This window comes from Trichosurus vulpecula, chromosome 2 (genome assembly GCF_011100635.1).
Source record: "Trichosurus vulpecula isolate mTriVul1 chromosome 2, mTriVul1.pri, whole genome shotgun sequence".
In the NCBI taxonomy this organism is placed as follows: Eukaryota; Metazoa; Chordata; class Mammalia; order Diprotodontia; family Phalangeridae; genus Trichosurus; species Trichosurus vulpecula.
The window spans coordinates 15,544,957-15,565,832 of record NC_050574.1 but is presented as its reverse complement, the minus strand read 5'-3'; the positions used below and the strand labels follow the sequence as shown (position 1 = coordinate 15,565,832).

General features: G+C 53.4%; 2 protein-coding genes across 4 annotated transcripts; one reads left to right on the top strand and one right to left on the bottom strand.

The window, feature by feature from the left end:
* The first annotated feature begins 18 nt into the window (after positions 1-18).
* On the top strand, positions 19-6,391 carry TBC1D17 (TBC1 domain family member 17). 3 transcript variants are annotated; one of them, XM_036746807.1, is made up of 17 exons: positions 19-228; positions 565-666; positions 829-903; positions 1,612-1,735; positions 2,371-2,578; positions 2,675-2,786; positions 2,912-3,073; positions 3,249-3,377; positions 3,467-3,570; positions 3,791-3,885; positions 3,969-4,085; positions 4,261-4,361; positions 4,454-4,553; positions 5,203-5,300; positions 5,378-5,494; positions 5,701-5,787; positions 5,937-6,391. In XM_036746807.1, the coding sequence occupies exons 1-17, from the start codon at positions 208-210 to the stop codon at positions 6,144-6,146; spliced, it is 1,962 nt and encodes a 653-aa protein (XP_036602702.1). In that variant the 5' UTR covers positions 19-207; the 3' UTR covers positions 6,147-6,391. The 3 variants fall into 3 exon arrangements, with proteins under 3 accessions (XP_036602702.1, XP_036602703.1, XP_036602701.1); XM_036746806.1 differs by lacking the exon at positions 19-228 and adding an exon at positions 242-380; XM_036746808.1 differs by lacking the exon at positions 5,701-5,787 and having other exon boundaries at positions 56-228; positions 5,848-6,391.
* Positions 6,392-7,034: 643 nt separating this feature from the next.
* IL4I1 (interleukin 4 induced 1) lies at positions 7,035-11,179 on the bottom strand. Its single transcript, XM_036743609.1, has 7 exons — positions 11,167-11,179; positions 10,853-11,067; positions 10,231-10,343; positions 9,937-10,138; positions 9,215-9,283; positions 7,907-8,043; positions 7,035-7,827 (listed from the first exon to the last, which is right to left on the bottom strand). The coding sequence occupies exons 1-7, from the start codon at positions 11,177-11,179 to the stop codon at positions 7,035-7,037; spliced, it is 1,542 nt and encodes a 513-aa protein (XP_036599504.1).
* Between the last annotated feature and the right edge of the window lie 9,697 nt (positions 11,180-20,876).

The following is a 20,876-nucleotide window of genomic DNA, read 5'->3' as shown; positions in this document are numbered from 1 at the left end:
GACACCGCCCCCTCCATTGCGTCTGCGCAGAGCGCATTTGTCCCTCTTCCTCCTTGATTAGTGGTTTGATCCACTGGAGGCCGAGGCAACGAGCGGACGCTACTATTTCACTCCTTTCGAGGGGAGGTCCGGCCCGCCGGATGTGACGTAAAGTTTATCTCTGAGGCGGAGCGAGCTAGGGGAGTGGCCTCGGCTCCAGCTGCGACTATGGAGGAGGCTGGTTACCGGGTAAGAAGTGACGGAGAACCTAAGAGGCCTCCGTCTTGAGCCTTCCTTCCGTTCTTTAGGAGCCTGGGTCCTGCCCTTCTCTGACCCTTCCCCACTACCCTGCTGACTCCTGATCTCAGCGCATGCGCCTCCTTCGGGCCCGAATCGGTAAAGTGCGTCCTCTTCGCTGGTCTTTTCGCGCATGCGCCGCCGTCCCAGTACCGCCTTCTGGCGGAACCGCTTCCTCACTTTTGTCTGCGCGCATGCGGCCCTCCAGTCCCCAGGCGCGCGCCTCCCCCTTGCCCCAGCTTCTGTGCACAAGTGCAGGCTGCTCCTGAGCCTCACCCCCGCCTGTAGGTGGTGTTCGAGAAGGGCGGAGTGTTCCTGCACACGAGCGCCAGGGGGCGGCACCAGGACCCGGGCTCCCTCATCGCTGGCGTACTGCGCCTGCTCGAGAAGGTGGGTCGCAGGAGGTGGGCGTGGTTTAGGTAGTGAGGGTGGGGTCGGGGGAACCGAGCTGGACAGGGGCGGGTCTCGAGGTGCATGGTTTGGGAGGGGAAAGGCGGGGGCGTCCCTGGGTCCTTCCATCTTTTCTTCCTCTCTGTCCTTCCCCCATCACAGGACAATGACGTCATCCTGCATTGGGCCCCAGTGGAAGAGGCTGGAGACTCCTCCCACGTGGTCTTCTCTAGGAAGGTGGGCACCCCACCCCCCAGGGTCTGTTTGGGAACCGCCCCCCACGTGTTCTGCGCTCTCCTCGAGGGGAGCTGTCCAAAGATAGCAGGGGGACCGTGCCGCCCAAATTAGACTGAAAAAGACATAGATGGAGGTGCAGGTGCCAGCAAGCTGCTGGAAAGGAGGCTAAAGTGGACCTTCTGGACCTTCGTTCCCTCCATGTATTCAGTGCTTCGTACCCCCAGGATGTCTTCAGGCCCCCCCTACATCTAGGTCTCTTTTATCTCGGGTTATATTTGGGGGCCCCTCCCCAGGATGCATTCAGGTCTTTCCTATCTTGGTATATTTGGGAGTTCCTCCCCAGGACATGTACAGCGCTCACACATTCAGATCTTCCCTTTCCTCGGGGAATACTTCCTTCCCCTAGTGTACATTCAGGACTTTTCTATCTGAGTATATTCAGGGCCCCTCCTCATTTCCTCGTGCCATCTCAGCTCAGTCTATTCCGTTTTGGGGGCTCAGTGTCTACTTTTCACGCCCAGAGTGACAGGGGCAGAAGATCTGGGTTCAAATACCATGCTCAGTTGATGTTTGAGGTTTTGACTTCTGGATGCCATCTTCCCTGCCTGTCGAATGCAACAGGGTCTGGTCACCTCTTTCCAGGGATGGGGTCTAGAAGTGCCAGGGCAGACCCCGTGTCCAAGGTTCTACTATTTCATTTTACCCCAGGAGCCTGGTGGGGGAGACCCCTGTCCCTCAGAGGAAGAGCCAACCTTTGACCCTGGCTATGAGCCTGATTGGGCTGTGATCAGCACTGTGCGCTCCCGGCCCCGGCCCCCTGAGCCTGACCCAGGTAAGTCTGTGGGTCCCTTGCCCAACAAGACCCAGAGGTGGGGTTGGCCAGGACTTGGGCCCTGATACAAGGACAGTGAGATCAAAGGTGGGAGTGGACATATGAGGGAAATGTCCTGGGCTAGGTGGATATTGAGCTGGGCCTCAGAGGCTGGGGTGGGAGAGGTGGAAAAGAGTCCTAGTTCTTGAGGAAGGTGGGAAGATCCCCATGTGGGGCAGGGCCAGGCAGGATGGGTACCAGCTTTTGGGGATCAGATCACGAGTGGAGGAGACTCTGGCTGAGCAGCCATCCTGAGGTAGGGGAGTGACCGTGTGAAGGGCTTGGAGGAGGGGCCTCAGCGATGGTGACGGTAGTGGGGTGGCCAGGGCTGGATGGTAAGCCCAGACTTGGCAGTTAGGGGATCGTTGGCTACTTGGAAGGGGCTGGAGTGTTTTAATGGAGGGGTAGAGGCAGAAACCAGATTATAGGAGTTTGGAGGGCATGAGTGATGAGGTGTAGACAGCCTTTTCTAGAAATCTGATCGTGCCATGTAGGAGAGAGAGGGCAGAAGGCCCAAGAAGGGTTCTGGAGGAAGGAGGTGTGGGGGAGAGCGGAGCACATCTCTCCCCCAGCAGCCTCTCACTCCCTCCCTCCAGCTGCAGGGTTAGGCAGCTCCCGGGGTCCCTGGGCCTTCTCGGTGAGCCTGGGGGAGCTGAAGTCGATTCGGCGCTCCAAGCCAGGCCTGGGCTGGGCCTATCTGGTGCTGGTGACCCAGGCGGGAGGCTCCTTGCCAGCTCTCCACTTCCACCGGGGAGGCACGCGGGCCTTGCTGCGGGTTCTCAGCCGCTACCTGTTGCTGGCCAGGTCAGTCCCCAGACGCCCCTGGTGCCCTACCTCTCCCTGGCCCCAAAGTCTTCCCATCCTTCATCTTCTCTTCTTTTTGTCTCTGCTGGGCTGCAGCTCCCCCCAGGACTCACGCCTCTACCTCGTCTTCCCTCACGACTCTTCTGCCCTCTCCCACTCATTCCATCATCTCCAGCTGTTCGATGATGACAGTTCCAATGTGGTGTCTGTGAGTTTCTGGTCTGAAGGCTGGAGGGGTCCCCTGGGTCTGGGGGAAACAGGGAAGAGGAAAGAGCACTCCCTGTATTGGGGGAGGAGCACATCATCACCTTCCCTCTTTTACCCCCTCTTCAGCGTTTCCTCCAGGACCCTTATGCAGCCACCTTTGGTGGTTTTTCACGGGTGACCAACTTTTTTCGGGGAGCCCTTCAACCTCCCCCTGATGGCCCCCCTGTCAGCTGTCCCGAGGCCCTGGAGGATGAGGAGCCAGAGCCTGGTTTTGAGGTCATCTCTTGTGTGAGTGCTTGGGGGGTGAAGGGCAGAGCATAGACTGTTACTCTAGGAGGACTGGGGCAGTGTTAGGTGCGCCCCAGGGTGGGCAGTCTCCGAGTGGCACTGGATGACCCAAGAGGAGGTGGGAGGTGAGTCGTGGCTGCAGATCACCATCTCTCCCCATGTGGGGTCAGTGCAGGTGCAGCTGGGGCCCCGGCCCGTGGTTTCCCGGGGGCAGCCCGTGACAGAGGACATCTGGGCCAGCCACGTGGGCCCAGATGGGCGCCTTCAGGATATTGGGGAGCTCAAGGCTCAGATCTTCTCAGGGGTAAGTGGGCCAGGGCACCTGTGGGGAATGAAGGAAAGGGATGGCGATGTGGCCAGGGGCATTTGTGTGACCACTTTGCATCTCCTTAGGGCTTGTGCCCCTCTTTGAGGAGAGAGGCCTGGAAGTTTCTTCTTGGTTATCTCAGCTGGGATGGCTCAGCTGAGGAGCACAAGGTCCACATCCATAGGAAAACGTGAGTGAAAGAGCCCTCTAACCCTAAGTCTCCAGACCCCCCACCCCCAAGAGAGACCTGTCCCAGTGCCTGTGATGGAAGCCTGCCGAAGCTTCTTTGGCCCTGTCCAGTCGTCCTTGAGAGGCTGCCCCCTGTTGCTGGCTGGGAGCCAGGCCTGATTCTGATGGTGGTCTGTAGCTGATCTCTTCCCCTCCTCCCCTGACTCTCCTGGTGGATTTAGGGATGAGTATTTCCGTATGAAGCTGCAGTGGAAGTCAGTGAGCCCTGAGCAGGAAAGGAGGAACTCATTGCTCCATGGCTATCGCAGCCTTATCGGTCAGTGCTGGGCCCGTAGGGCAGTGGGGTGGGCCTGAGCTTAGGTTTGTTCTAGTCTGACCGTCTGCTCCCCCTTCCCACAGAGCGTGACGTGAGCCGTACTGACCGCAGCAACAAGTTCTATGAGGGGCCTGGGAATCCAGGCCTGGGCCTGCTCAATGACATCCTCCTCACGTACTGCATGTATCACTTTGATCTTGGTACGAACAGGACAGGCATTTCTGTGGGATGGGTGGGAGCCAATGGTGTGAAGGCCTGGGGGGATGATGACCCATCAAGGACCCACCGAATGGCGGACTTTGGACATACAGGGGAAGAAAGGTGACCCGTGGTGTCCTTCAGCAGCTCACATCTTACTCTTCGTCTGCCTCCTAGGTTATGTCCAGGGTATGAGCGATCTTCTCTCTCCCATCCTCTATGTCACTCAGAACGAGGTTGATGCCTTTTGGTGTTTCTGTGGCTTCATGGAGCTTGTGGTGAGAGGGGAGTTTTGGGGTCTTACTGCTAGGCTGCGGGTACAGGGATGGGCTCTGTGATGATTTTGCCTTCTTCAAAATTTTACCTCCAGCATGGAAACTTTGAGGAGAGTCAGGAGACAATGAAGCGTCAGCTTGGCCAACTCCTGCTGCTGTTGCGGATCCTGGATCCTCCACTCTGTGATTTCTTGGGTAATCATAGCTGCTAATGGTCCAGGAGTCTTGGTTGGAGTAGAAGGGTTCTAGAGTTAGACGATGGCTAACTCATCTCCATGTATAGAGAAACCGGAAGGGTTGGTATGGAACAAAACAGGAAGGGAGAAAAACCCCTAAGTATAAGTATGCTCACTCTTCACTAGTTTTCACTGGTTCCCTCCTGGTTTGCCAGACTCAGGTTTTCCTTGTAGTTCTTGTGTGTGCCCTGGGCAGGATAAGGTCAGAGGTCACCTTAGCTCTTCCTTCAATCTTGAACTTCTGGCCTTCGGTCAAGGTTTTCTCACAGACTCACCTCGACTGTTCAGTGACTTCTCAGGTCTCTTCCAGTCTGTCATCTGTCTGTGAGGGTAGAATGAGCTCATTCTTTTCTCACTTAGTTGAGAACTCTTCTTTAGGGCTTCGCCCGCCCTTTGACAGTGGGAAATTTATTTGGTTTGATTTGGGATGCCCCCCCCCCCCAGCAGCCACATATGTGTGACTCTGAGGACTCACCCTAGGCCTCCTAGGGAGGCTGCCGCATGGGAGCCCCACTCTAAGTAGAAGTGGGAGGAGAGCCACCTGGACTGGCCCAGGGAGCTTGTGACCCCAGGCACCGAGGTCAAGGGCTTTGTTCTCTCCCAATCAGACTCCCAGGACTCTGGCTCTCTTTGCTTCTGTTTTCGATGGCTGCTCATCTGGTTCAAGCGTGAATTCCCATTCCCTGACATCCTCCGTCTGTGGGAGGTGAGTAGAGGCTGCCTCTGGGAGAGAGGAGCCTGGGGAAGAAGGGCCCAACTGAGACCACCCTGTCCTCATCCCAGGTGCTGTGGACCGGGCTCCCAGGCCCCAACCTGCACCTGTTGGTGGCCTGTGCCATCCTCGACATGGAGAGAGATGCGCTCATGCTCTCTGGCTTTGGCTCCAACGAGATCCTCAAAGTGAGGGCCCCCCACTCCCCTTGGGTAGCCCTTGGGAATGTCCCTTCCTTGAGGGCCCTAGCATGGCCAGCTATCCTTGAGGCTGTCCTGTCTGCTCCCCCCAGCCCTTCTCAGTCACCCTGGCCCATGGGCCGCTCCTGTCTTCTCCCCAGGGCAGCCTGTGGGAAGGTCCCCTCCCTGAGGCCGCCTTGTCTGCCCTTTCTCAGCACATTAACGAACTTACTATGAAGCTGAGTGTGGAAGATGTCCTGACCCGGGCCCAGGCATTGTATATGCAGCTGACGGCCTGTCAGGTGAGATCCAGACACTCCCTGACCTTACCCTTCCCACCCCATTTCCTCCCTTTTCCCTAGTCCACTGTCCTGAGATCTCTGCTAAGACCTGCCCCAAACCCTGCTGTGGACCTCTCCACCCTCACTCTGGCCTCTGCCTCTCCTCCCAGGAGCTGCCCCCCAATGTGCAGGAGGTCCTGGGCCTGAGCCCGGCCCCAGCTTCCAGCCCAGGTAGCCCCTCTCCCTCAGGCTCACCGCTGCCGCTGTCACCACCCCCAGCCCCTGAAGCCCCGTCCTCTGTTTTGGGGGCTCCTTCGTCTACTCCCCAGCCTGACAGCAGCCTGGAGATCCTGCCTGAGGACTCAGGGCCAGACCCCTAAGTGTTCTCTCCTGACGTGGTCCTCACTGACTCTGCTCCCATCCTTCCCGCACATGCACTTTACCCCTTCCTTTCTCTTGTCCATCACCAAAGCTCTGGTCCCTTCTCCTTGGACCCCTAACCTGGGGCGAGGGAGCTGGGGCTCACATCCTCACCAGACTTCTTGTGGGTGCGGGTGAATCTTGTCCTCCCCTCCCAGGAGGGCACTTTCTTTCTGCCCATTAAACGGGGTCACTTTGATGCTCATGTTGGCCTCGTTGTGTTGTGGGCAGTCAGACTTTCCCCTTGCCATGAGGAGGGGCGCCAGGGAGCTGGCTTCAAGGAGGACCCATGGGGAGGAAGGGGTCACACAGTGAATGGGAACATTTTTTTTTCATTTTAGTTTTCAATATTCACTTTTCTAAGACTGTGAGTTCTAAATATTTTCCTCTCCCTTCCATCCCCCTCCCCAAGACGGCATGTGTACTGATATAAGTTATACACTACAAATCTTTTAATTGGCTTTTCCTGGTCACTGTTGCCTGGAGCCTTTGGACAGCTGAGTAGGGGGCCTTCCTGGGTCCACATCTGACCCTGGCAGAGCAGGGATACCAGTGGAGGCAGGGCCTTCCTGGGTCTACATCCAGTCGTGGCAGAGCAGGGATGCCAGTAGAGGCAGGGCCTTTCTGGGCCCCCGCAGCCCTGGCCAGGCAAGGTCACTAGTGGAGGCAGGGCTTTCCTGCAGGGTGCCAGTGGGGGCAGAGCTTTTCTGGGGCCCCATGGCCCTGGCAGAGAGCAGGGATGCCAGTGGGGGCATGGCCTCCCTGGGCCCTCATGGCCCTAGCAGGCAGCTGCTGGCTAAGGGAGGCTCCTGGGCCTTGTGGACATGAAGGGGCCTCCCCACGGGCCCCTAGATAGCCCTGTGTATCTTCTGGGCTGCCCGTAGCCCTGACTTGATGGCTGTCTCCACCCATCCATGGGGGAGGGCTGTGTACTCCCCAGCAAAGTGCAGGCGGCCCTCAGCCCGTGTCCAGTCCCAGTGCCAAGGCTTCTCCTGTTTGGGGTCTCTGGCCTGCTCAGGTCTGGGCTGTGGGGGCTGTGTCACAAAACCGCCCTGGCTGTAGCGGTCTTCCCCCCAGCGCTTCACGGCCCCTCGCCCATCCCAGAGCTCCCTTGCCCTCTCGCCATGGAGGGCGACAACATCTTCCAGCACCAGGCGTAGGGTCTCTTCCTCCCCCAAGCCTGCAAAGGCTGCTGTGGCATCTGACCACGTGTAGGATGCAAGCAGGAGGCCACCATCCTCCCCCCCGCTGCTTTGTGGGTAGTAAAGAGCACGGATTGGGCGGTCAGTGGATGAGTGTCCCCCCATGATGCCCTCGTCCTCCCAGAAGGGCTTCCGGAAACTGAGAAAGACCTTAGTAGCCGGAACATAGTGGATGTTGCGGAGTGCCCGGCGGAGGGCGGGTTGGAGTGGTGGCTGGAAATGAATGTGGCTCAGGGCTGTGGCAGTGGTGGCCAGTAGGATGCGATCAGCATCCAGGGACAGCAGGTGCGAGGGCTGCTGGGGGTCACGGTAGAGGATGGAGACACCTTTACGATTCTGGGCCACCTGGACCACGGGGGCCTGGAGCAGGACTGGACCTGTCAGGGAGAGCAGAAGGGCACGGGGCAGCTGGTCCCAGCCGTTGCGGATGCGCCAGTACCTGGGCACAGAAGTAGAGGCTAGTGGGTGGGGGCCCAGAGTAGGCTGCCACCAGCCCTTCCCACCTTTTATGTACATACCTGAGTTGGTCACTGAGGTAGCTGTGGGTCCGTAAGGCCTCCGCAAAACTGAGGGAGAAGAAGCCATCCTCGGCGAGCACATCTCCCAGGAGGTGGACAGCGGCCAAACTTAGGTTCCCTTCTCCTAGGAGGTAGTCCTGGGGAGCAGGGGGCAGGCAGGGACTGAAACACCTACACCCTTCCTTGGAAACTCTGGGTCCCCAGTCTCCTGCCTTTGGCCTCCATTTCTGGGACAGGGTCTGAGAGGATGGCTGTGACGACCCTGTGTGACCTGCCCTGGGGGGGCCGAGATGGCTTCTGATCCTCCGGCCCTTTAAGCCTTGGGTTTGAATCCTGGCTTTGCTCTTTGCAGTTAGTGGTCTTGGACCAGGCCCTCCCCTGATGCTTTCCAGTGCCAAGTCTTCAGACCCCACTTTGCGAGGCCACCCGTCTATAGGGTCCTGGACTTGGCTGGAAGAAGCTTTGAAGGCTAGTCCAACCTCATTTTACAGTTGAAGGAATGGAGGCTGGAGGGTGAGGTGGGGAAAGGTCATGGGGCTGGTAAGCGACCGAGGCAGGGTTTGAACTCTGATCCTACTGAAGCAGAGTCTAGTGGTCATTGTGCTATCTCTCTGTCCTTCCTCTCTCTCTGAATGACACTTGGGTTCGCATAGCTCTGGTGAGGAGGGCCCTATTCCCACAGGCCCCTCCTCCTTGGGCCATTTCCAGACATGGGTTCAGTGGGCCTCAGCAGGTGTCTGTCTCCCTTCCCCCTTGTCCCTACTTCCCTCTTTCTCCACACTGGCGCACATCTGCCACACCCCCCTTTCCTCTATCCTCCTTTCTTCTCTCTCCCCCTACTCCCATCCCCCTCTTCCCCCTCAGCTATATGGTTCAGTGGAAAGAACCATATTGGAAGTTGGTTACTGTCTGTGCCCCTCTGGCAAAATCACTTAGCCACCCTGGGCCTCCGCTCATCGGGCAGATGAAGGGCTGGGGTTGGGCTGGGGTTAGCCCTCTCTTACAGCTGTAGAGCCTGGAGCCCAAGGTCTGTCTCTTCTAACCTTGCTCTTGCTCTCTGGTCTCTGTCTGGGTGTCCCACCTCCTTTTCTATCTTTCTGTCCTCTCCAGGAAGGTGGAGGATGTAGGTCCAGTTACTACAGAGCCCCCAGAAACTAGGGGCCTCCCACTTGGCTTTTGGGAACAGTATTTTCCTTGGGCGCCTCTTTGAAAACACCCCTGCCAGCCACCAAGGCTGGGCAGTAGGGCAAGAGGACTGGAAGGAGGGTGAATGGGAATCGGGTGGCCAGGATCTCCAAATCCACTTACCAGAAGAGTGTAGCTTTCAAATTTCTTTATCATCCGGGAGCAGCCTAGGTGTTTGAGGTCATATAGGGCCTGTGTGGAGTGAGGACACAACATGGTGCCACAGGCTCCATCCTGTCCCATCTTTCCCCATCTCACTTCTTCTGTCCCATTCCCTGACCCTCCTATGATGTCACCTGGGTACCTGGTACCATCTATGGCTGCTCCTCACTGCCCTCCCAGAGACCCCAAGGTCAGGCCTTGTCTTTTCAAATGGAGAACTGAGGGATCTTAATTGGATCACTGAGGTTCCCAGAGGAGAGTGGTTTACTCAGGCTCATCCAGGATTTGAACCCTAGTCTGCCTCCACATCTAGGGCTCTTTCCTTCTCATTCTCCAGCACTGCTCACTTGGGGGCCTTGGGGAGCTGTTGGCCAGGGCCCTGGCCCCATTCCATAATAGGGGCATCAGAGCTGGAAGGGATCTTGGTGCAGATGAAGACCCCTTCCCCCAGCATGTGGGTGGCAACAGGATTTGAGGGCTGGGTCTGTGTTGTCATCGATCATGGGGCATTCCTTGATGAGGGAGCTGGCCATCATTTCTTCCATGTGGCTGCTTAGAGCCCCAGGATCTGTATCCAAGCACACCCCAGGGGCCCTGTGTGCCCTGGTAGCCTTGACCTTTGTAAAATGGGGGGATGGGGGTGGGGTGAACTAGGTGCCTACTCTCCCAGGCTCTGGGCACACCTTGTCCAGGGCCATCTGATAAATGACCTCCGGTGACCGGCCTTGCTCGGAGGGCCGCAGTGGGTAGCCCAGCTGCTCAGGGGCTGCCTCGACCACAAAGTTCCGCAGCTTCACTCCATTTGCTTCGGTCCATGCGTTCATGTCAAACTGAATGAACTGGGCCAGGGGGAGGCCCAGGCGGGCACAGAGCCTTAGGAGGATCCTGAGGGGAGGGAAGGGGCACAGGCCCAGTGGTTAGGAGCTAGTGATGGGCTGAATGATGGAGGCAGAGTCAGAACCAGGGCTGTTCCGTACCTGTGGCTGGATGGTATCCTCATGGCCCCTAGTTCTCCTAGCCAGCCTGTCTTCTCATCCCTGTACGTCAGGATCCGTCCCCCAACTCTGTCGCTGGCCTCCAGCAGAGTTACCTGGGAGTGGAGTTTGACAGTGTGACTGCCCTGGTGCTGTGAGCCTTGGTTGGGCAGTATCCAGGGCCATGGTCAGGCAGGGTGAGGAGGCAGCATGGCCACAGGAAAGGAATTTTCTACAACACAGGAGGCTTTAGCCTCAGCCTGTGCTCACATCTGGATTTCAGTGCAAGGGATGGTGCCTCCCTGTCAGGTGGGAAGAGTGGAATTTCATTCTGCCAAAGTCTGAAGAAGTGAGAGACTCACTTTCTGACAGATGTTGGCTGTTGGCAGTTAGGTTTGACTGGGACTTTCCTACAGATTCAGGGAAATACCTTGGGACGGGCATGTCTCTCTCCAGATGTCTGCGTGCAGAAAAGGTTAGTGACTGGGGCTTCCTTCCCTCCCTCATGAAGTCAATGTGGAGTTTAGAATGTGGGGCTTCCATAGTGTGACTCCATCACTTGACAGAAGGGGACCCCAAAGCTCAGTGCCTAGGGGCTCAGGGCCTTAGAGCTGGCTTGTCTGACCTTGTGTCCAGCATCCTCCAGGACCTTGGCCGCCACCAGCCCGGCTATGCCAGCCCCCACCACTGCCACCCGCTGGGGCCGTGTTGTCTGGTTGAGACCCTGGTTTATGATGTCCATTAGCTCCCTGTAGTCTGGATCCAGGAAGCATTTCAGGAAGGGGTCATCCCCAACATCTGCTTCACTAGCCCTGGCGAGGTCCAGGAGGAGGAACAGACCTGGGAAGGGGAGAAACCAGGAAGGAAGGGGCTGTGCCTTTGGGAGGCAGGGCCTTCTGCCCCACAGTCCTGGCAGGGGTAGAACTCTAGGATACTCACCCCACCAGCGCATGACTCAAAAGCAAAATGGAGATGGAACTGGGGGCTGAGGAGAAAAGCCACAGCTGTGAGCTCAGTCAGACTCCTTCCTTCTCACCCTGGCACTACCTCCCTCCCCATCCATCCTGCATAGCTGGAGCTCTCTGCATCGGAGGGCTTTATTTAATCTGTTTCCAGCTCTACTCATACCTTTTCTGGGTTTCTCTCTGTGTTTAGAGTTCATCTTTATCTTTCTGGATACCTGCCCCAATTCGTGTCTCCAAAGCTCTTTCCTTGTCCATCCTTCTGAGTCCCTGTCTCTGCCCATCTCTGAACCTCACTTCTCACTTGTCTCTCTGGATCCCTGTTCCTGCCCATCTCCATGGGTCCCTCTCCCTGCCCTCTTCACTCTTTCTCTCACCTGTGTGTGAAGTATGGACAGCAGCCTCCTGACTCTTGGGTCTCCTCTCCACCTTTGCTTGTGTCTCTGAAAGGTCAGGCTAAATAAGAGTGCAGATGGTTTCTGAAACATGCCCACATTCTGCTTTGGGAAGTCCAGTCAGCATCTCAGGAAACCGAAACCGTTCTCCCAGAATTTGGGGGCTGGTTCAGGCCTGACTTCTGCCAGCTCCACTCCAGTTGAGAATGGGGGGTCAGGTGGTGATGAGAAAGGAAGGAAGTGGGACTGCTCGGCTGCTTCTCCCCAAATAGTTTTCTTGGGGTCTGTAAGCTCTGATGGTTGTGATATGCCCGGGACTTTCCTTGCTCTCATCTCTCAGATCTCTTTCTGTCTGTGCTGTTTTTCTCCTGTTCTATGTCTCTCTGTCTCAGAGCTGCAGCTAGGCAGAAAGGTCAGGAGTGACAAACCTCATTTTATTTCTTCTTCCTTTCTATTGGGGAGATGGATTAAAGAGGGGATTGGCTGCCTGAGGTGGATGGTATAACAGAACCGACGATGGAGATAGGATCGCTGACCAATTTGCCCGTGTGACGGAGCTGAGACTCTCTATCGGGCTTGTTGCCTTTCTCTAGATACCCTTGGCTTACGGATGACCTCCCTAAGCTGTGGTGCCTAAAATCAAGTACAGTATGTAAGAGTAATCTGATCAGGGTAGAATACAGAGGGACTTCGATTGCTTCCCTTGTCCTGGAAATCATGCATTTCTTGGTATAGCCTAAGACCATGTTTGCTCATTGCACTTGGAGTTCACTGAAACACCTCTCTCTGTCTCCCTCCCTATCTCTATCTATGTTTCTCTCTCTCACTCCATCTCCCTTTCCCTCACTTCTCTCTTCTCCCTCTCCCTCTTCCATCCCTCCCTCCCCTCTCCCAGCCCTCTCCTCTCTCTTCTATCTCCCTCCCTCTTTCCTCCCCTCTCTCCTTTCTTCTTTCTCTCTCTCTCTTTCCTACCTTTTCCCTCTTCCCTCCCTCTCTCACACTGCTTCCCTCTTCCCTCTCTTCTAACTCCTTCCCTCTCCTTTCTCTCTCCCTTTCTCTTACTCTTCCTCTCCCTCTTCTTTCCCTCTCTCCTGGCCCTCCCCTCTCTTCTATTTCCCTCCTCTCTCCTCCCCTTCCTCCTCCTCCTCTTCTCTCTCTCTCTCTCTCTCTCTCTCTCTCTCTCTCTCTCTCTCTCTCTCTCTGTCTCCCTCTCCTCTCCCTCCTCCCCTCTCATATTCTTCGTCTCTTTGTGACTACCTTTCTTAATTTTTCTATCTCTATCTTTCTACTCCATGTGTTTCTCCATTCTTTTGATTCTCTCTCTCCAGGGCTCTCTCTCTCTCTCTCTCTCTCTCTCTCTCTCTCTCTCTCTCTCTCTCCATTTCTGTCCTCTCTATGATTCTGCCATTGTCTCTCCATGGATCTCGTGTCTTCATCCCTATCACTCCAAAGATCTCTTTGTCTCCATTTCTTCCTCTCCATGGATTTCTATCTTTAACACTGTACAATTCTCTCGGTCCCCTATAGCTTCCATAGTCTCCCCTCATTGAAGAATAATAACATTACTACAGCTCAGAATGAGCTTGTGCTTCTGGCAATGAATGCTAAAGACAGAAAAGAAAGGGGATCAAAAGCTCGGTTGGGGATGAGGATAAAAAGGATAGGGAGGGTTAAAGAGAAAACCACCGACCAGGGCTGAAGGGATGGCAACGCAAACGAGAGAAGGTGAAAGTACTCAACTTGTTCCTTCCATTCTTTTTTCCAAGAAGAATGCTTTTTTTGCACTGTGGAAAAATACCATGAAAATGATTGACAGGGAGTGGAGATAGAGCCAGGACAGTGAGGGGATGCTTAGACTATCTTCCCTTCTTCAGTGGTTTTAAGTCACTGGGATCAAATTAGCCCCATCTCAGGGTACTGCTCCACTGTCAGTGATCTCTGAATGATCGTGGAAAACAGAGGATGCATCACAGCACTAGGGAAGGGCAAATGCTGCCTTGATTTTTTAAAAGTGGGGAGAGAATGGAGTCTGCAAACCATGACCTGATGAGCTTAACCTAAAGGGATGGTTAGTGAGCCATTGAAAAGGAAGTGATGATCTCAGAGCCAATATAGCTTCATCAAAAATAGACCCTATTCTTTCTGGCCCATTTTTTGGATGAAATCATTTGACAAAGGTGGCTTAGATAGCCAGGTATGGCCCTACCTCTTGGAGGGAGGAGGGCATCACTGAGCATACGGATTGAGTTAAGAGTAACCAGTAAAACAGGGGCATGCTGTGGTTATGTTTCACCTAGGGTTCTTTGTTTTGTTCTGTTTTAGCAGAGCATTTATGGTGCTTAGGCTTTTCTTGTAGCTGAGACAGGCAGGTTTGGAATTGGTGAGTGAACCTCAAGAGTGATCATGGATGGTTTGATGGCTTCTTGGAGAGAGGTGCTTCAGGAAGTGCCCTGTGGAGCCCCATGGCTGGTGCTGTCAACTTATCCGTTTCATAGGTGATGCAGAACTGTAAGGAAGATGTAATTTAATAGAAAGCCCTTAATGGACTACCTAGAACCCTGGGCTGAATCTAATACAGAGAAGTTTAGTTGAGATAAATGTAAAGTCTTACAAATCAGCCTCAGAAGTACAAGATGTGAGAGGCATGGCTAGGTTACAGTTTAATGGAGAAAAATCTAGATGTGGGTCTTTTTTTAGGGGACCATAAATTGGACAAAAGCTGGCAGCTGAGAAAACTAATTTGATTTCCCCCAAATCCCAGATCTTTGGCTGCCTTAGGAGAAGCAGTGTGTTCAGGAAGGAGCCCAGGGAGGTGCTTCCCACTGTACTCTGCTCTCATCCAGTGACTTCTGGAGGACAGTAGCAATTTCTTGGCACCATGTTTGATGAAGACAACAGTAGATGGGGAGTTTCCTGAGGTCAGTCAGAATGCTGAAGGGTCTCAAGATGAAGCCATGTGGGAGAAGAGGTAAGGGGAGCCAGAGGCTCTGGCTACAGGATCTCCCTCTCATTTCCAGGTAGAGCTGCCACCTCCTTCCCCACCTCCCACCTGCCAGAGGAAGGAGGACCTAGCCACCTGAGTAATGAGTGCAGCAGTGGAAGACTAAGTGATGGATCTGGAAGCATTGCCTTCCACTTAGGAAAAGGATAAAGGTCTCTGAGAACAAAGTCCAACTTGATTTCAATATAGGTTAGGTGACTGGGGATCCCAAAGCCTCTTTAATAGGCCTTTCAGAAACATCTCCCCAGCCAGCTCCTATCTTACCTATCAATGTGTTTTTTCAACACTACCCACTACCTTTCTTAGAATTCCCAGCATTGAGTCCCTGGAACATAGTAGGCACTTAATGTTTGTTGACTTGAAAAACAAAGTGTTGTGGCTGAACTGTGGGAAAGTAATAATAGCCAACAGTTATATTTTATATAATGTCTTTAAGGTTTACAAAGCACTTTACAGATATCTCATTGGATCCTCACAACAACCCTGAGAGGTAGTGCTATTATGACAGGTGTGGAAACTGAGGCAATCAGAAGTGAAGTGAGTTGCTCAGGGTCACACAGTAAGTATCTAAGGCTGAATTTAAACTCAGATTTTTTTGACTCCAGGCCCAGTGTTTGATGCACTGGGCCACCTAAATAACCTTGGGACTGCTGAGACATATCCGTTGTTAATGTAGGTCAAGGACAATAACTGGAGAATTGTCATTCCATTGTTTGGCCAGCAAGCAATGCTAAGTCCATTGAAACGGCTCCCGATTAAATGGCTTCCCAAAGCCCAGAAATGGAAGCCGGTCAGCACAACAGATGATACTTGGAGTCTGCGCTGGTGCTCTGGGCTGCTGAGATGAGTTTGTGGTTGTCTATGACAATAGCTCTGATGATTTCATCACTAGATGGTACCGTTTGAGAAGTAGGCACTAAAGCAGACTTCCTTGAGGCCAGAACCAGGCTCTTGTGGTTAATCATTGAAATTAAATTGGTTTTAGAGAAGACAAATCATGGAAGGAATTCTATATTAGGAAGAACCAATATAGTTGACTAGAGTCAGTATCTTCATCCTAGCCTCTTATCTTCTGTTAAAGTGGGATCTCCTTGTAGGGTCCAGAAGGTGCCTTTCCTTGGATGTCCAGTTCATCCTGAGCCCCTGACACATTGGCTGCCACTGTTCCAAGGACGCTGCTTCAGGGGATGGCTGGACATTTGGGTTTTCTGACCTTTGGAGGTTCCCAGCTTGGGACAGCCTCTCTCTGGGGGCTCTGCTGCCTTTTCTTCGGAGACCTGTTTGCCCTCAGCAGGGCTGTAGTCCCAGATGGACGTGCTGTCTCTTTGCTATCACATGGCCAATGAAGAAGGCAGTGGAGAGAGAGAGAGAGGGAGGCATGCTTCCATCTCAGTGTCTTGGAAACCTTGTTGCCGCCCCGCCCCCACCCAGTTTGCAGTCCTCTCCTTCTCAATTGACTCACCGAGAACTGGCTTGCTATTTTTATATGCAGTCCAAGAGAAGTGATTAGATTTCTATCAGTCCATCATAATGTAACATGTATGGCATCAGCTGTCTCTATCCAATGACCCAAAGCCCATATGATCCTTTCAGACTGATAAAAGGTTTATTCACACCTAGTTTATAGATTGATTGAGTCAGTCAAGATGTTTGGGCCTTCTGTGATTAATTGGGGTGGGGACACCCCCCTACTCTTATAGAACTGCATGAAATATGTACAAAATTAAAACACAGCGACTCCTTGGGAGGAGGTATTAGCAGCTGAGGGAATCTGGAGAGGCCTCATGTAGGAGGGGCTGAGCTGAATATAGAAAAAAAAAACCCTACAGATTCTAAGAGGTGAGAAGGAATTTGATGCATTCGAAGCTAGTACTAAGGTATTGAGATGGGAAATGAGATGTGTGTGTGTGTGTGCCACACACAGGAAGGCCAGTTTCACTGGATTGTAGTGTTCATTTAAGGGAGTAATGCATAATGAGGCTCTAAAGGCAGCTTGGGGCCAGGTTGTGAGGGACTTTACAGGAGGTGGCAGGAGCCACCTCACACTAGAGCTGATTGTTAAAATTTCAGTACATTTCTGAAACTGGCAAATGCCACAAATCTAGACTTGATTTATTATTTTGTTCATTGTCCAGACTTCAGAAAAGTGATGGAGTCAATGCACATTAAACTTGTCATGAACACATTTCTCCCCTCAGAGCCAATTGTTAAACATTTACCAGCCCCATCCCCCATGTCCCCCAATGCAAAATGTGTATCTGATCCTAGAGGCAATAGGGAGCCACTAGAATTTCTGGGTCAAGAGAGTGACATCATCAGGCTTCAGTGTGAAGAAAATCCCTTTGGCACCTGAGTGGGGGGATACATTGGCAGAGGGACACCAGTCCTAAGATAACATTACAGCTGAAAAGTGATTAGGGCACTGCCAGCCAAGGAGGGATGGGGGCTGTGTGAGGGGAGAGGAAGGGGTGGATGAGGGAGAAGGTGAGGAGGGGGAGGAGACAAGATTTAGCAGCTGATTGGTTTTGTGAAATGAGAGAATGAGCCCACTGTGGCCCTCCTGGGATACTGGAAGGTTGGCAGTGTCCTCACCAGTAAGAGGGGAGGGACATTCAGAAGCATTTCAGGGAGAGACAATGAATTCTGCTTTGGGACACATTGAGTTTGAGATGCCTGTGGGATAGCCCCTCAGAAATGGTGCTGAGCCAATGGCTAATGTGGGTTTGGAGCTCAAGAGAAGGCTGAGGCTTAGGGCTGTACATAGAGATGTGGGAGTCATCTGTAGTGAGATGATATTGTGCCTGTGACAGCTATAGAGGTCACCAAGTGAGCCTCAATTGAGGCAGAAGAGAAGAGGGTCCTGGACAGAGCCCAGGGAAAAGCCCACTGTCAGGGCATGGGACATGGCTGATGAGCCAGCGAAGGAGACTGAGGAGCCAGGCAGTAGCTCCCCATTTCTGTCTCTCTCTGTCTCTATCTCATTTACACTTTTCTATCTCTCTGTCTCTGGGACATTGGAGAAGTGGGTGGAGAGGTGGGGAAGGAAGCCCTTTATGGTTTCTTCCAAAGTTCAGAGGAAGCTGGGAAAGTCCTAAAAACACACCCTGAGGGCTTCGAGGGTGATTCAAAAACACATGATAGGCACCAGAATTTCCAGCCTGGGCCCCAGCAAAGAGTCTGAGGGACCACAGGGAGTGGTCACAGGCCTGGTGCTGGACCTTAGAAACTGCTTCCTGTCAAGGCTGTGTTTAGGGTGGAGTCAGCAGGTCCACAGGGCTGAAGGGACTTGCCCCTTGGGCGTTAAGTAGTCAGAGCTCTATGCCTTAGATCTTGGGGCTTTTGTCCCTCAAACATGTGGGGTCTTTGTCTCAAGAGATCCCATGAGGGAGGAATAGAAGATACCTCGAGAGATGACCTGATCCAGGTGCTTCCCCCTGCAAAGAAGCCACCCCTTGCACATACTATGTTTTTATGCTGGCAGATGGCAAGGGAGGATTGGAGACACCCTGAGATAGGGACCTGGAGAAGCCAGGGGACAGAAGCTGCTGAAAGAGACAGAAGTACTGACATGGGAAGACATGAGAGACAGCGAAACTTGAGACAGACACTGAGACAGAAGAGGGTTAGAGAGACGTGGAGACCAAGGGATAGAGGGAGTCATCAAAGAGACCTGAGAAACACAAGGAAGATCTAGTGAGAGAGAGGAAGGTTCACAGACAGAGAGGTGGAGATGAAAATGAAAGCAAAGAGAAGCAGAGAAAGTTCAGGGGAGAGAGAGAGACAGAGAGACAGAAAAAAGAAGGAGAGGCAGAGAGAGACAGAGAAAGGAGAAAGGTAAGGATAGGGAGAGAGAAGTAAAGAGAAATACAGAGAGAAAGAAAGAGAAGAGAAAGGGAAAAGGAGAGAGAGGAAAGAGAAGAGAGAGAAAGAGGAGATATAGAAAGAAATGAGAGAGACATAGATAAAGAGGGGAGGGGGGGAACAAAGAGGTAGAGACAGAGACAGAAAAAAGAGGAAAGGGGAGAGAGAAGAGAGACATAAATATAGAGATGAGAGACACAGAGAGGAGAGAGAAAGATAAAGGGAAAGAGAAGAAGGGGAAAAACAGAAGGGGAGGAGATGAAGATAGGTAGAGAGAGACAGAGGAAAGAAAGAGGGAGGGGAGAGAAGAGAAAAAGAGAGGAATAGGGAGAGAGAGACAAAAAGTGAGACAGAGAGAAGAGGAGAGGGAGAGAGACATAGAGAGGAGAGACAGAGAGAAGATAGAACTATGAAAAGAGAAGCAGAGAGAGGGAGGGGGAGACAGAAGAGGGAGAAGGAGAGACACAGTGAAAAAAAGGAGAGAAAAAGCAGGGGAGGGAGGAGAAAGAGAAAGACAGAGACAAAGAGAGATGGATAGGGAGAAGTGAAAGAATGACGAGAATGACAGAGAGGGATAAGGAAGGGGAGGAGAGGAAGAGAGAAGAAAACGGTTATAAAAGAGAGGAAAAGAGAAGCAGAGACGGAGGAAGAGGGAGGGGGAGAGAGGAGGAGGGAAAGAAGAAGGAGGAAAAGGAGGGGAAAGAGGACGGGAGGGGGAGGAGGAACAAGAATGGGGGGTGGGGGCTGTTGCTCGGTCCTGGGCAGCACAGTTTAGGAAGAACATTGACGAGCTGGAGTATCCAGTGGAGGGCAATCAGCCTTGGGGGATGTGGAGCTGCCTTCAGGCATCCGAAGGGCTGTCCTGTGGAGGATCAGCTTGTTCCCCACAGCCCCAGAGGCGGCCCCAGGATCGAGGGTTGTCAGGACTGAGACTGGCCATCCTTCTGGCCCCTGGACATAGCTCAGTCTGTTTCTCTCCCCTGGGCTTTCCAGCTGGAGTAGATCTAAAGGGTGGAGGACACCTGTCCCCTCCCCCCCATAGAAAATGGCTCTAGGCAAAAGAAAAAGCGAATGGGGAGGGGGCTGAGATTTAAAGCTGGCAAGGACCATAGAAATCACGGAATCCAACCTTCTTATTTGACAGGTGAGGAAACTGAGACCTGAAGCATGAAGGCTTGCCCACAATGACACAGGGAATGTCAGAGGTGGGATTAGAACTCAGGTCCTTTGACTGTCCATGCAGTTTTCTTTCTGTGTCTTCTGGGTTCCTTTTCTGTCCTCAGGAGATGTCTTGGGCAGCATTGGCACTCAGAGGAGTTCTCAGCCCTGCCGATGCCCTGATGTGCTCTGATGGTGTCTGGATGAGCTCCACGTGGCAGACCCCAGAGGACTTTACTTTGGAGGGAGGAAGTTTGAGGATTCTCCTAAGGGTCATGTGTGTCTATATTTGCTGCTAGGCCTCTGCTTCTCATTCCTTTTCTGTGATGGAGGAAATACTGGCTGTCTCATGCCACTAACCACATTGTCCACACTGAGCCCCTGTGCAGGCATGGGGACCCTGTTACCTGCTTCAGGGGACTTCCCCAGTCTCCTGGGGAGGGAACAGCATGGTGGGGGGATGTGGGTGAACTAACAGAAGTGACTGCCTCAGGAGGCACTCAGCCTCTGGGGTCGGTAACCTCAGAGTTCTTGGCAGGAGTGGACCTGCCTCACCAGGGACGCATAGCATCTGAGCTGTCCCACCTCAGGTCGGGGGCTGTTCTCCCTCCAAGGGTCTTCAAGCAGATGCTGGATTCTGGGAGTCTTAAGAACCCCTAAGTTGAAGGGAACACGGGGTGTGGAGTCTAAGGGCTGGAAGCGACCTTTGCCTTGCAGGTGGGATGGGCCCTGCCTGCACTGAGATGCTGTGACTCTGTGGTGTCATCAAGCCTCGCCCCCTCAGAATCCAAGACAGAGGGAGGGAACTGGCCACAAGGACCAGAGCCCTGGTGTTGGGAGGGCCTCCAGGGGCATCCTTTCCAGATCTCCCAAGGGGTGGTCAGGCAGCCCTGGCTCAGAGACCTCACTCTGTCCCAAGGCAGCACTCTCCACTGGGGATGGCTCTGATCCCCAGAAATCTCTCCTCACTTCAAGACAAAATCTGCCTCTCAGTGCCACTGTGCAGTTGTTCCTAGTTCTGCTGAACAATACAACTCTATCGAATCAAACACATTCTATTCAACTAACATTGATCAAATTGTACCTATTGGGTACAAGGCTTGTCTTGAGCCGTGGGAAGGAGGGAAAGAAGTTATCCATTAAATGCCTACTGTGTGCTAGGTACTGTGTGAAAGGTTTGCAAATATCTCCTTTGAACCTCACAACAACCCTGTGAGGTTGGGCCTGTTATTATCCCCATTTCACAGTTGAGGAAACTGAGGCAAATAGAGG

Coding starts and splice junctions, on each gene's coding strand:
- IL4I1 (XM_036743609.1), bottom strand. Junction 10,139..10,230: donor AGGATACCATCCAGCCACAG/GTACGGAACAGC, acceptor CCCTCCCCTCAG/GATCCTCCTAAGGCTCTGTG. Junction 9,284..9,936: donor ATCAGATGGCCCTGGACAAG/GTGTGCCCAGAG, acceptor CACTCCACACAG/GCCCTATATGACCTCAAACA.
- TBC1D17 (XM_036746806.1), top strand. CDS start 351: ATGCGCCTCCTTCGGGCCCGAATCGGTAAA. Junction 1,736..2,370: donor GCCCCCTGAGCCTGACCCAG/GTAAGTCTGTGG, acceptor CCCTCCCTCCAG/CTGCAGGGTTAGGCAGCTCC. Junction 4,362..4,453: donor GTGGCTTCATGGAGCTTGTG/GTGAGAGGGGAG, acceptor TTTTACCTCCAG/CATGGAAACTTTGAGGAGAG.